Here is a 15824-nt window from a genome sequence, read left to right on the forward strand (position 1 = left end):
AAGCACCGAACAACGGCGCATCCGCGTTCAACACATGTGCAACCCGATGATGTCTCCCATGCCTTGATCCAGCAAGGGGAGAGGGAGAGGTTGGGGAAGACTCCGTCCAGCAGCAGCACGACGTCGTGGTGGTGTTGGAGGAGCGCGGTACTCCAGCAGGGCTTCGCCAAGCACTACGAGAGACGAGGAGGGAGAGAGGTAGGGCTGCGCCTTGGGAGAGAGAGACTCATGTGTTGGGCAGCCCCAAAACCTCCACTATATATAGGGGGAAGGGAGAGGGGGAGGCACCCTAGGGTTTCCCCTAGGGGGGCGGCGGCCAGGGCAGATGGGATCTCCCCTTTGGGTGACTTGGCCCCCAAGCCAGGAGGTGGGAACCCTAGATGGGGCGCCTCAAACCCCCTGGTCACGTGGGAATAGGTGAGGGGGGCGCACAGCCCTTAGTGGGCTGGTTTGCCCCCTCCCCTTGGCCCATGAAGCCCCCCCAACACTTGCTGGGGCTCCCGAAACACCTTTCGGTCATGCTGGTCATCACCCGGTACCTCCGGAACACTTCTGGTCTCCAAAACCCTTCGTCCAATATATCAATCTTCACCTCTGGACCATTCCGGGACTCCTCGTGACGTCCTGGATCTCATTCGGGACTCCGAACAACATTCGGTAACCACGTACATACCTTCCCTATAACCCTAGCGGCATCGAACCTTAAGTGTGTAGACCCTATGGGTTCGGGAACCATGCAGACATGACCGAGACAAATCTCCGGCCAATAACCAACAGCAGGATCTGGATACCCAGGTTGGCTCCCACATGTTCCACGATGATCTCATCGGATGAACCATGATGTCAAGGATTTAATCAATCCCGTATACAATTCCCTTTATCTACCGGTATAGTACTTGCCCGAGATTCAATCGTCGGTATGCCGATACCTTGTTCAATCTCGTTACCGGCAAGTCTCTTTACTCGTTCCATAACACATCATCCCGTGATCAACTCCTTGATCACATTGTGCACATTATGATGATGTCCTACCGAGTGGGCCTAGAGATACCTCTCCGTCACACGGAGTGACAAATCCCAGTCTCGATTCGTGCCAACCCAACAGACACTTTCGGAGATACCCGTAGTGCACCTTTATAGCCACCCAGTTACGCTGTGACGTTTGGTACACCCAAAGCATTCCTACGGTATCCGGGAGTTGCACAATCTCATGGTCTAAGGAAAAGATACTTGACATTTAGAAAAGCTTTAGCATACGAACTACACGATCTTGTGCTAGGCTTAGGATTGGGTCTTGTCCATCACATCATTCTCCTAATGATGTGATCCCGTTATCAATGACATCCAATGTCCATGGTCAGGAAACCATGACCATCTGTTGATCAACGAGCTAGTCAACTAGAGGCTCACTAGGGACATGGTGTGGTCTATGTATTCACACATGTATTGCGGTTTCCGGTCAATACAATTATAGCATGAATAAAAGTCAATTATCATGAACAAGGAAATACAATAATAACCATTTTATTATTGCCTCTAGGGCATATTTCCAACAGTCTCCCACTTGCACTAGAGTCAATAATCTAGTTCACATCACTATGTGATTGTAATGAATCGACACCCATGGGGTTTGATCATATCTCGCTTGTGAGAGAGGTTATTAGTCAATGGATCTGAAACATTCCGATCCGTATGTATTTCACAAATCTCTAGGTCATATTGTAAATGCTGCTTCCACGCTCCACTTGGAGCTATTCCAAATGGTCGCTCCACTATACGTATCCGGTTTGCTACTCAGAGTCATTCGAATAGGTGTTAAAGCTTGCATCGACGTAACCCTTTACGCCGAACTCTTTATCACCTCCATAATTGAGAAACATGTCCTTATTCCTCTAAGGATAATTTTGACCGCTATCTGGTGATCCACTCCTTGATCACCTTTGTACCCTCTTGCCAGGTATGTAGCAAGGCACACTTCCGGTTCGGTACACAACATAGCATACAATAGAGCCTACGTCTGAAGCATAGGGGACGACCTTCGTCCTTTCTCTCTCTTCTGCCGTGGTTGAGCTTTAACTCTTAACTTCATACCTTACACTCAGTCAAGAACTCCTTCTTTGACTGATCCATCTTGAACACCTTCAAGATCATGTCAAGGTATGTGCTCATTTGAAAGTACCATTTAGCATTTTTTGATCTATCCTCATAGATCTTGATGCTCAATATTCAAGCAGCTTAATCCAGGTTTTCTATTGAAAATCACTTTTCAAAAAATCCTATATGCTTTCCAGAAATTCTACATCATTTCTGATCAACAACATGTCAACAACATATACTCCTCAGAAATTCTATAGTGCTCCCACTCACTTCTTTGGAAATACAAGTTTCTCATAAACTTTGTATAAACCCAAAATCTTTGATCATCTCATCAAAGCGTACATTCCAACTCCGAGATTCTTACTCCAGTCCTTAGAAGGATTGCTGGAGCTTTGCATACTTGTTAGCATCTTTCAGGATTTGACAAAACCTTCTGGTTGTATCACATACAACCTTTCCTCAAGAATATCGTCGAGGAAACAATGTTTTGACATCCTATCTGCAAGATTTCATAAATCATGCAGTAATTGCTAATATAATTCCAACAGACTCTTAGCATCGCTACGAGTGAGAAAGTCTCATCATAGTAAACTCCTTGAACTTGTCGGAAAATTTCTTAACGACAAGTCGAGCTTTCTTAATGGTGATACTTACCATCATTGTCCGTCTTCCTTTTAAAATCCATCTGTACCCAACAGCCTTACGACCATCAAGTAGTTCTTCCAAAGTCTATACTTTGTTTTCATACATGGACCCTCTCTCGGATTTTATGGCCTCGAGCCATTCGTCAGAATCCGGGCCCACCATCGCTTCTTCATAGCTCGTAGGTTCATTGTTGTCTAGCAACATGACCTCCAAGACAGGATTACCATACCACTCTGAAGCAGTACGCGTCCTTGTCGTCCTACGAGGTTTGGTAGTGACTTGATCCGAAGTTTCATGATCACTATCATCAACTTCCACTTCAATTGGTGTAGGTGCCACAGGAACAACTTCTTGTGCCCTGCTACACACTAGTTGAAGCGACGGTTCAATAACCTTATCAAGTCTCCACCATCCTCCCACAACTTTTCCTCGAGAAAGGACCCACTTCTAGAAACAATCACTTTTGCTTCCGGGTCTGAATTAGGAGGTATACCCAACTGTTTTGGGTGTCCTATGAAGATGTATTTATCCGCTTTGGGTTCGAGCTTATCAAGATGAAACTTTTTCACATAAGCGTCGCAGCCCCAAACTTTTAAGAAACGACAACTTAGGTTTCTCTAAACCATAGTACATATGGTGTCATCTCAACGGAATTAAGTGGTGCCCTATTAAAGTGAATGCAGTTGTCTCTAATGCCTAATCCATAAAAGATAGTGGTAATTCGATAAGAGACATTATGGTATTCCCCATATCCAATAGGGTGCATCTATGATTTTCGGACACACCATCACACTATGGTGTTCCAGGCGGTGTTAGTTGTGAAACAATTTCCACAATGTCTTAATTGTGTGCCAAACTCATAACTCAGATATTCATCTCTACGATCATATCATAGATATTTTATCCTCTTGTCACGAAGATCTTTAACTTCATTCTGAAATTACTTGAACCTTTCAATAATTCAGACTTGTGTTTCATCAAGTAAATATCCTCAGCATCTACTCAAATTATCTGTGAAGTAAGAACACAAGGATATCCACTGCGTGCCTCGACACTCATTGGACAGCACACATCAAAATGTATTACTTCCAACAAGTTGCTCTCTTGTTCCATCTTACTGAAAAACGAGGCTTTTCAGTCATCTTGCCCATGTGGTATGATCTGCATGTCTCAAGTGATTTAGAATCAAGTGAGTCCAAACGATCCATCTGCATGGATTTTCTTCATGCGCACATACTAATAGACATGGTTCGCATGTCTCAAACTTTTCAAAAAATGAGTGGGTCCAAAGATCCATCAACATGGAGCTTCTTCATGCGTTTTATACCAATATGACTCAAATGGCAGTGCCACAAGTATGTGGTACTATCATCACTATCTTATATCTTTTGGAATGAACATGTGTATCACTATGATCGAGATTCAGTAAACCATTCATTTTAGGTGTAAGACCATTGAAGGTATTATTCAAATAAATAGAGTAACTATTATTCTCCTTAAATGAATGACCGTATTGTGATAGACATAATCCAATCATGTCTATGTTCAACGCAAACACCAAATAACAATTATTTAGGTTTATCACCAATCTCGATGGTAGAGGGAGTATGCAATGCTTGATCTCATCAAGCTTGGAAACACTTCCAATACATATCGTCATCTCACCTTAGCTAGTCTCCGTTTATTCCGCAGCTTTTATTTCGAGTTACCAACACTACCGGACCGGTATCTAATACCCTGGTGCTACTAGGAGTACTAGTAAAGTACACATTAACATAATGTATATCCAATATACTTCTATCGACCTTGCCAGCCTTCTCATCTACCAAGTATCTAGGGTAATTCTGCTTCAGTGTCCGTTCCCTCATTACAGAAGCACTTAGTCTCGGGTTTGGGTTCAACCCTGGGTTTCTTCACTGGAGCAGCAACTGATTTGCCGTTTCATGAAGTACCCCTTCTTGCCCTCGCCCTTCTTGAAACTAGTGGTTTCACTAACCATCAACAATTGATGCTCCTTCTTGATTTCTACATTCGTGGTGTCAAACATTGCGAATAGCTCAAGGATCATCATATCTATCCCTGTTATGTTATAGTTCATCACAAAGCTCTAGTAGCTTGGTGGCAATGTCTTTGGAGAAATATCACTATCTCATCTGGAAGATTAACTCCCACTCGATTCAAGTGATTGTTGTACCCAGACAATCTGAATACAAGCTCAACGATTGAGATCTTCTCCCTTAGTTTGTAGGCTAGAAAACTCGTCGGAGGTCTCATATCTCTTGACGTGGGCACGAGCCTGAAATCCCAATTTCAGCTCTTGGAACATCTCATATGTTCCGCGACATTTCAAAATGTCTTCGGTGCCTCAATTCTAAACCATTTAACATTACCGAACTATCATGTAGTCATCAAAACATGTATGTCAGATGTTCGCAACATCCACAGACCACGTTCGAGGTTTAGCACACCGAGTGGTGCATTAAGGACATAAGCCTTCTACTGTCCGCATAATTGCTACTGTCAACTTTCAACTATATTTTCTCTAGGAACATATCTAAAACAGTAGAACTAAAGCGCGAGCTATGACATAATTTGCAAAGGTTTTTTTTGACTATGTTCAGGATAATTAAGTTCATCTTATGAACTCCCACTCAGATAGACATCCCTCTAGTCATCTAAGTGATTACATGATCCGAGTCAACTAGGCCGTGTCCGATCATCACGTGAGACGGACTAGTCATCATCGGTGAACATCTTCATGTTGATCGTATCTACTATACGACTCATGCTCGACCTTTCGGTCTCTTGTGTTCCGAGGCCATGTCTGTACATGCTAGGCTCGTCAAGTCAACCTAAGTGTTTCGCGTGTGTAAATCTGGCTTACACCCGTTGTATGTGAACGTTAGAATCTATCACACCCGATCATCACGTGGTGCTTCGAAACGACGAACTTTCGCAACGGTGCACAGTTAGGGGGAACACTTTCTTGAAATTTTAATGAGGGATCATCTTATTTACTACTGTCGTTCTAAGCAAATAAGACGCATAAACATGATAAACATCACATGCAATCAAATAGTGACATGATATGGCCAATATCATTTTGCTCCTTTTGATCTCCATCTTCGGGGCTCCATGATCATCATCGTCACTAGCATGACACCATGATCTCCATCATCATGATCTCCATCATCGTGTCTCCATGAAGTTGTCTCGCCAACTTATTACTTCTACTACTATGGCTACCGGTTAGCAATAAAGTAAAGTAATTACATGGCGTTATTCAATGACACGCAGGTCATACAATAAATTAAGACAACTCCTATGGCTCCTGCCGGTTGTCATACTCATCGACATGCAAGTCGTGATTCCTATTACAAGAACATGATCAATCTCATACATCACATAACATTCATCACTTTCTTCTGGCCATATCACATCACATAGCATACCTTGCAAAAACAAGTTAGACGTCCTCTAATTGTTGTTTGCATGTTTTACGTGGCTGCTATGGGTTTCTAGCAAGAACGTTTCTTACCTACGCAAAAAGCCACAACATGATATGCCAATTGCTATTTAACCTTCATAAGGACCCCTTTCATCAAATCCGATCCGACTAAAGTGGGAAAGACTGGCACCCGCTAGCCATCTTATGCAACAAGTGCATGTCAGTTGGTGGAACCTGTCTCACGTAAGTGTACGTGTAAGGTCGGTCCGGGCCGCTTCATCCCACAATACCGTCGAAACAAGATAGGACTAGTAACGGTAAGCATATTGAACAAAATCAACGCCCACAACAACTTGTGTTCTACTCGTGCATAGAATCTACGCAATAGACCTAGCTCATGATGCCACTGTTGGGAAACCTAGCAGAAATTCAAAATTTTCTACGCATCACCAAGATCAATCTATGGAGTAATCTAGCAACGAGGGGAAGGGGAGTGCATCTACATACCCTTATAGATCGCTAAGCGGAAGCGTTACAAGAATGCAGATGAAGGAGTTGTACTCATAGCGATTCAGATCGCGATTGATTCTGATCTAAGCGCCAAACAACGGCGCATCCGCGTTCAACACACGTGCAGCCCGATGACGTCTCCCGTGCCTTGATCCAGCAAGGGGAGAGGAAGAGGTTGGGGAAGACTCCGTCCAGCAGCAGTATGACGGCGTCGTGGTGTTGGAGGAGCGCGGTACTCCAGCAGGGCTTCGCCAAGCACTACGAGAGACGAGGAGGGAGAGAGGTAGGGCTGCGCCTTGGGAGAGAGAGACTCATGTGTTGGGCAGCCCCAAAACCTCCACTATATATAGGGGGAAGGGAGAGGGGGAGGCGCCCTAGGGTTTCCCCTAGGGGGGCGGCAGCCAGGGCAGATGGGATCTCCCCTTTGGGTGACTTGGCCCCCAAGCCAGGAGGTGGGAACCCTAGATGGGGCGCCCCAAACCCCCTGGTCATGTGGGAATAGGTGAGGGGGGCGCACAACCCCTTAGTGGGCTGGTTTGCCCCCTCCCCTTGGCCCATGAAGCCCCCCCAACACTTGCCGGGGCTCCCGAAACACCTTTCGGTCATGCTGGTCATCACCCGATACCTCCGGAACACTTCCGAACTCCAAAACCCTTTGTCCAATATATCAATCTTCACCTCCGGACCATTCCGGGACTCCTCTTGACGTACGTGATCTCATCCTGGACTCCGAACAACATTCGGTAACCGCGTACATACCTTCCCTATAACCCTAGCATCATCGAACCTTAAGTGTGTAGACCCTACGGGTTCGGGAACCATGCAGACATGACCGAGACAACTCTCCGGCCAATAACCAACAGTGAGATCTGGATACCCATGTTGGCTCCCACATGTTCCACGACGATCTCATCGGATGAACCATGATGTCAAGGATTCAATCAATCCCGTATACAATTCCCTTTGTCTACCGGTATAGTACTTGCCCGAGATTCGATCGTCGGTATGCCGATACCTTGTTCAATCTCGTTACCAGCAAGTCTCTTTACTCGTTCCGTAACACATCATCTCGTGATCAACTCCTTGATCACATTGTGCACATTATGATGATGTCCTACCGAGTGGGCCTAGAGATACCTCTCCGTCACACGGAGTGACAAATCCCAGTCTCGATTCGTGCCAACCCAACAGACACTTTCGGAGATACCCGTAGTGCACCTTTATAGCCACCCAGTTACGCTGTGATGTTTGGTACACCCAAAGCATTCCTACGGTATCCGGAGTTGCACAATCTCATGGTCTAAGGAAAAGATACTTGACATTTAGAAAAGCTTTAGCATACGAACTACACGATCTTGTGCTAGGCTTAGGATTGGGTCTTGTCCATCACATCATTCTCCTAATGATGTGATCCCGTTATCAATGACATCCAATGTCCATGGTCAGGAAACCATGACCATCTGTTGATCAACGAGCTAGTCAACTAGAGGCTCACTAGGGACATGGTGTGGTCTATGTATTCACACATGTATTGCGGTTTCCGGTCAATACAATTATAGCATGAATAATAGACAATTATCATGAACAAGGAAATACAATAATAACCATTTTATTATTGCCTCTAGGGAATATTTCCAACAGGTGGGGGGGGGGGTGGGAGGAGGGAGCAGCCAGGAGGGTGCCCCAAGTAGGCTGAATCCTACTTGGGGTCCTCCCAAGTAGCGCGTCCCCCTGTCATATTTGTTAGAGGGGGAAGGAAAGAGGGGGAAGGGGGAATCCTATTCCATTTCTTTCCTTTCCTCCTTCCCCTTTCCTTCTCCACCTTGGCCGGCCCATATGGTGGCGCACCATCCCCTTGTTGATGGTGCGTTTCCCCTCTTGGCCCATAAGGCCCATATCTTTTTGCCGGGGGTGCCCGGAACCCCTTCCGGTGATCCGATATGTACCCGGTACCCTCCGGAACACTTCCGGTGTTCGAATACCATCGTCCTATATATAAATCTTTACCTATTGACCATTTTGAGACTCCTCGTCATGTCCGTGATCTCATCCGGAACACCTAACAACATTTGGTCACCAAATCACATAACTCATATAATACTATATCGTCATCGAACGTTAAGCTTGCGGACCCTACGGGTTCAAGAACTATGTAGACATGACCAAGACACCTCTCTGGTCAATAACCAACAGGGGAACCTGGATGCCCATATTGGGTCCTACATATTCTACGAAGATCTTTATCGGTTGAACCGTCATGACAACATACGTAATTCCCTTTGTCCATCGGTATGTTACTTGCCCAAGATTCAATCGTTGGTATCTTCATACCTAGTTCAATCTCGTTAACGGCAAGTCTCCTTACTCATTTTGTAATACATCATCTTGTGACTAACTCCTTAGTCATTTGCTTGCAAACTTATGATGTGTATTACCGAAAGGGCCCAGAGATACCTCTCCGATACTCGCAGTGAAAAATCCTAATCTCAATCTATGCCAACTCAACAAACACCTTCAGAGATACCTGTAGAGCATATTTATGATCACCCAGTTATGTTGTGACGGTTGATAGCACACTAGGTATTCCTCCGGTATCTGGGGGTTGCATAATCTCATAGTCGAAGGAATATGTATTTGACATGAAGAAAGCAATAGCAATAAAGCTGAACGATCATTATGTAAGCTAACACGATGGGTCTTTTCCATCATATCATTCTCCTATTGATGTGATCCCGTTATCAAATGAGAACTCATGTCCATGGTTAGGAAACCTTAACCATCTTTGATCAACGAGCTAGTCCAGTAGAGGCTTACTAGGGACACGATATTTGTTTATGTATTCACACATGTATTTAAGTTTCTGATTAATACAATTCTAGCATGAATAATTAACCTTTATCATGAATAAGGAAATATGATATAACAACTTTATTATTGCCTCTAGGGCATATTTCCTTCAAAATATTGCCCATAAAGTTAGACTATTGGATTGGGTTTGGGTATATCCATGGGTACAAGATTATGCCCATGCCCTACCCACGAGTAATCAGGTCGGGTTTGGGTGCCACCATGGGCACAAAAGCATATCCAAACCCTGTCCATACATGTCGGATATCCATGGGTAAAATTGCCATCCTTAGTTTTCTCTCCCTTGCTTCTCAATGCAAAGATCACATGAGCTGCCATACATGATTGTGATCCATGTGATGTAATATGTTAGTGTGTTTGTTGTAGTGTGATGAATTGTCACTTTATGATCAAATTTATCCATGAATCCTTTTGAGATCTATTTGGTTTCTTTGTTGCATAATTCTTATTCACATATGCTCCCCGATCTATTGTCTTTCTTTCGCCAAGTTTGACTAGACTTGTATTGTGTTGCAATCTTTCAAATAATCTACCGCAGTGATAGAAAGTGGAAAGGCATGTATTGCGTTGTTGCCACTAGGGGTAAAACTATGATTGCACAGTTTTCCTTTGAACACACGGTGAAGACAATATATCATCTATTTCATGTCATCATACTTAATGCAATACTCTATTTTATAACTTAATACTTTAATATGCATGCTAGGTATCGGTCTTGGGTGGAGTATTAGCTATAGTTGTAGTTGGATAACGGTCTATATATGTTTGGATGTGATGCTCATTTATTAGTTATGCCATGTATCATGTTATAAAGAATGTACTTTAATTACGCAACTGTAATTTGTTCACCACACCATGCAATCTTTTGGAGAGAAGCCACTAGTGAACCTATGGACCCCGGTCCATTCTTCTTCATATTTCTTTCAACCTTGATCAAACACTCTTTTTAAGATTCTTGTTCTTTTACTTTTTTGTTGCAATCAATCTTCCATACACGCTTGCATTTAATCCTTGTAGTTAGCAAGGCTAGTGAGACTGACAACCTCACTAGTTTCGTTTGGGGCCAAGGCAGATTAATATTTGTGTGCGCATGTACTTATCATTGGCTGGGTTGCAAACTCCTAATGGTTTAATAAACATTCAGGTCATCCACTTTGAGGGAAAATTGTTGTTTGCTACAAACCCTTGCACTTGGGGGCCCAACACCTTCCTAGTCCAGTGGAAGAAATGATCATGTGGCTCGCTGGAGAGAGGCACATCAAAAACACTTTGATAATCAAATTGAATAGACATTCAATATCATACTAAACTGATTGATATGATATTCACCCGCTATTTTGGCGATGAGAGTTAGAACCCCAAAGTTAGACACCTAATGGACACTAGATCTCTATAGAAAGCATTAAAATTTTGGAAAACTTGCTCGTATGCAATAGACCAAAATTTCTTATAGAATAAGTTCAATATCTATCTTGATCAGGCGTGGTGTTAGATTTGGTTGCTTTCAAAGTCCCGCACCTCTGATGGAGCAATTGGTTGTTAAGAAAATGTATTCTGCATCCGAGACTAAGCTGCAACCCTCACAGGTTGAAGAGGCAACCGAAACCCATTCCTGGGCCATCAATCCAAGGAGCATGATGTAGAAACTGTATATGTGGGTTATAGGCTCCTTAGGATCATAAATGATGTTGTCATCGTTCCGTAGAAGGTGAATTATGCATCTCTAACGCCACCCATTAGCAGTCGCGTGGACGAAGATCATTTAGTGGCCCCTTGGTAGGTCCTGATAGAAGAAATGCAGGATCGCCTCAGGGTAGGTTAAATACAAGGACTCGGCCCATTAGGCATGGGATGGCCCAAGACCTATCGAGAAGCCCACTTGTCCGAGCCTGTTCCATGAAGCACACTCAGCTTGGTCATTGGTGCGCTATCAAGACATACGTTGTGACGCCATGAACCGAGCATTACCACAAGATACTTAATCAAGAGTAACGACACGAGATCAATGACCCATTACCACGCCCCAAACGACTCGACCGTTGTAAAACCCTAGCCTTGTTAGCCCTCTATAAGGAAAGGTCAGGGTGCCCTCGCGCGGTATGCAGACATAAGCACACAGAGACACACTTGTACGATCTTTGTATTGAGAAATCCTCATACGAGGCCATATAAATATCCAACAAGAGTAGGATTTTACCTCTTCAATAGTGGGCCTGAACCTGGGTAAACTCCCTCATATGAACCCCGTCCTAGATCATCTTGTCGCGCTCCCAAATTCATAACAATGTGTATTGTCACGAAATCCCACGACATATCTAGTGCCCACTTTGTTGCAAAAATAAAAATAGCTCACACTTAAGAGTGAATTTCATTCCCCCCTCCTAAAGGCAACACGCCAACACCTGCCCCGTTTGAAAGGAGAGACTAGGTTGTTTGGCTCTCCAATCCATGCAGGGGCGGAGCGTCATGGAGACCAAACTGGGCCATGGCCCATGCTTCCCTCTGAATTTCCTCTCTAAAGTTGGCACGAATTTGGCCCAAGAACCGTAGATGGCCCGGTGAGTAAGTGATTGACCCGTCCTTGACGTGTTCTTCAATCTAATTGACGATCCACCGCTAAATTTGGCCTGTTCGAGACATTGCCTCTTGAAAAAAGGCTAGGATCCCGGATGACCTAAAAAGAATTCCATTTGGAAATAAGTGGCGTGGTTTCACTTGATAATTCAAGAGTTTGTGCAACGTGTGCTTAAATAGAGTTTTTTTTTCTTTTTCGAATCACTTGAATAGAGTGTTATGATAGACTCTACCTAGAGTTCGCTGAGATAAGCAAAATTAATTGTATCAGCTTTCGCCATCAATACCATATGCCACGAGAGTCTGTCGATAAGAAAATGAAGTAGGCTGCGGTCCAAAACTCAGCCAATCCGAGCATCGTCAACTGATAAAGCAGTCTATTTTACTCGACCCGATCCCCCATCAGAGCCGTCAACAACGAAGATAAGGATCCGACGGCCAGAATACGTAGCCAAAGCGTACTGCAACGCCACTATGCAAGAAGCAAGCATACATCCCCAGGTTCCTCCCGGCTCCACCGGATGGGGACGGTCGGCACGCCTGCGGGAAAGGGGGACACACCCCACCACAGTGCGCGCGCAGACCCGTCGCATCTTGCAAAGCCGTGCAAGAAAAATACGTGGATGCCTTATCCCCTCCCCCCACGTCGACCCACTCCACGGAGCCTGCCTGCCTGCCTGCCGCCGAGATGATAACCATCACGCCCGTATTTATCATCATCTTTTTTAAATTCCTTCTATTCTATTCTACTACGAACTGACTTCTTTATCCCGTCCCGCGCGCATCCGCACCCCCCTCCTCTGCCACGGCTCCTCATTCATTCTTATCCTCCTCCCTCCGGTACCTTTATAGCTTCCGACCCCCCCGCTCCGTCCTCCAAGCTATCATCCTGCTAGCACCCGTGATCTCCAGCCATTCACGCTGCGTCGATCGTTTGGTTTCGTGCGTGCGTTGTTTGTGATCGTGTGATCTGTTCGGGAGATGGAGGCTTACATGCTGTTCCCGCGGAGCAATGGAAAGAGCTGCGAGGAGGAGCAGGAGGAGGACATCGGCTGCCCGTCCGAGTCCGAGGTGTCGGCGGCCGGCTCCATGCTGTCGTCGGACGAGGAGCTCGACGACGACGCCACCTCCAGCTCCAGCTCCTCCGGATCCACCGACAACTTCCAGATGTCCTCCCTCATGGCGCAGCTCCCGCTCAAGTACGTGATCTCTGCCCGGACACCGCGGTTCCATGGAGGCTCTATCTTGATTGAAGCTGTGATCTGACATGGTGTTCTTTTTCTCTTGGCGCAGGAGGGGTCTGTCCAAGTTCTTCGACGGCAAGTCGCAGTCGTTCGCGTCGCTCGCGGCGGTGGGCGGCCTGGAGGACCTGGCCAAGCCGCCGGGCAAGCGGATCAAGACGTCGCGGAGCTGCGAGGTCGGGCTGCAGGACGCGCACCGCCGGCGGTTCGCGCGCCACAATGCCGCGGCCTTCAAGAAGGTGTCCAAAGGGCGGCTGTCCGCGCTCGGCAGGGCGCCGCCGCTCCGGCCGCTGACAGCGAGCGCGGCGAGGCCCAAGGGCTTGCCCGTGCGGGCTCCGCTGTTCGTTTAGGAGATTTCGCCCGCAGATTAGTCGTGTCGGTTGTGGCGTGCTCAAAGAGCAGTTGGTGCGGTTGTTACGTGGATTTTGACATGGTAACTGACCGGAAGGTGGCCGGCTGGTCGATGGATGTGTAAATACAGAAATGAGAAACATGCCTTGTTCAGTATCCTTTTTTTCCTTTTTTGTGTGTGAATACCTTGTTCAGTATCTACTCTCACTGCGCTTATAGTTCCATCACTCGTCTATTGTTCAAGTTAGATTTAATATTAAGTCTTGACAATAAATTTAGTATATGTTTCCTGCACATAGTAGTCAGCTTCACTCCTTTCATATAGGAGTTACAATGGGATTTCACACTAAATGAGGGATCTTCAGAAACCACGCCGAAAACCTCTCTTGCACCTTAAGCAGTCTACCGCCTTCAATTCGCCGCGGGTCGCACACCGTCACCGGAACCAGTGTCCGAGGGAAGGATTTCACGGTCTGGCCAACTCCACTCGACTCCGGTTCGATCAACTTAGAAGATCGTTGGCTACTAAAATTAATACTCCCTCCGTTTTAAAATAGATGACCCAACTTTATACTAACTTTTGTAGAAAACCGAAAAGAAATGCTAATAGGAGGTAACTATGGATATGTCGCTAGAAAACCGAAATGAAATGCTCAAGACAGAAAAGTAGGCAGCTTGTTAGAGTAGGATTGCTTCGAAAGCGTCGTCGCTAGGGTTCTGGGCCAGCAAGAACACGACGGCTTGGGGGCAGCCCCTATTACATGAGATGGATCCATCGACCCCGAATGGGGGCTTAAGTAGCCACATAAAAAAGTTTTCTTTATGTGGAAAATCATAGTTTTTATAGCTTAATAGTGCTCAGGCAAATCGCCGAAAGCACAAGCAGCCACCTGGGCAGGTACATCAGACTCCCACTCCACATAATGGTTCTCAGGGTACATACGACCAATATTGACTAATTCATCTGCTACCGAGTTTGCACTACGACGATATACTCTAATAATAAATTTGGAGACCCACATTTTAAGCTGGTACTCATATCCTCAATGACAGCCGCATACAGCAAAGAGTCGACCTTGCTGATGTCCATGGCCTTAGCCAGAAGTTGCGAGTCCTTCTCGAAGATCACCCGTAGGACTCCTAGGTCAGCAGCTAGCGATACAACATTTGCCAAAGCATAAACTTCAGGTGCAAAGACATCGGACACATCACACAAAGAAGGGGAAGTTATTAAGAGTAAAAAGAAGCATCTTATGTAAAGTGCCTTTGTCAAAAAAGTTAACAGTCATTCCCAAGTCCTTGGTGGCCTTCGGATGGATGATCTGCGGCTGTGGTTGCGAACTGATAACCTGCAATACGAGTCACACGATGTAGATCAGACGGCGCACATGCTCTCACGACTGAAACTTGATCATCAACATCAGAAGTGTCGATTTCTCTGGGCTCGTCAGGTCTGGGTCCTGACAGACAGTGCCTCATTGATGTGCTGCTAATGGCAAAGCTGGTTGTCTTCCAGGAGGGTGGACAGAGGCACATGATGGTGGCGAAGATGTGGTGTTCTTCTTCTTGGCTGGCAAGGTCAGCACTGGTCACTTGTGGCTTGGCTTTCGGCTACGTGCGCGAGTGTGCCAAGGGAACCGTGTGTACTTCGCCGCTGAGGTGCCTACCTGTTGGATTGAGCAGAGCACTGCGCACAGAACCATGGATTCAATATTGCTCTAGCACAAATCATGTAAACAAATTTGGTAAATTTAGTTTCGGATACAAGGTTGCATCTGGTAAAATGGGTCACCATATAATATAACTGTATAAAAATATCATTAAATCTCACCGGATTTGGAGCTATTTCATCTGGTATTCCAGTTAGTTTTCACACCAGCTTGTGCAATGCATGAATTCTGAAGGGCTAGATTATTGATCAATTTTCCAAGTTTGGGTGTGCATACTAGACATACTACACCAATGGTGTCTAAACTGAACAAATTAAAGGAAGAAGTACCAACTTAGCAAAACACGCGAGAATGAGCAATGCCAACTAGAGAGGGCGGGGGAGGGGATTCAAGAACAACCCACTTGTTGACACCTCAAGC

The 15824-nt window shown here is 45.5% G+C and overlaps 1 protein-coding gene across 1 annotated transcript; it reads left to right on the forward strand.

The window, feature by feature from the left end:
• The first annotated feature begins 12905 nt into the window (after positions 1–12905).
• On the forward strand, positions 12906–13902 carry LOC119365111. Its single transcript, XM_037630709.1, has 2 exons — positions 12906–13341; positions 13436–13902. The coding sequence occupies exons 1-2, from the start codon at positions 13124–13126 to the stop codon at positions 13731–13733; spliced, it is 516 nt and encodes a 171-aa protein (XP_037486606.1). The 5' UTR covers positions 12906–13123; the 3' UTR covers positions 13734–13902.
• Positions 13903–15824: the final 1922 nt, after the last annotated feature.

This window comes from Triticum dicoccoides, chromosome 2B (genome assembly GCF_002162155.2).
Source record: "Triticum dicoccoides isolate Atlit2015 ecotype Zavitan chromosome 2B, WEW_v2.0, whole genome shotgun sequence".
Taxonomy (NCBI): Eukaryota; Viridiplantae; Streptophyta; class Magnoliopsida; order Poales; family Poaceae; genus Triticum; species Triticum dicoccoides.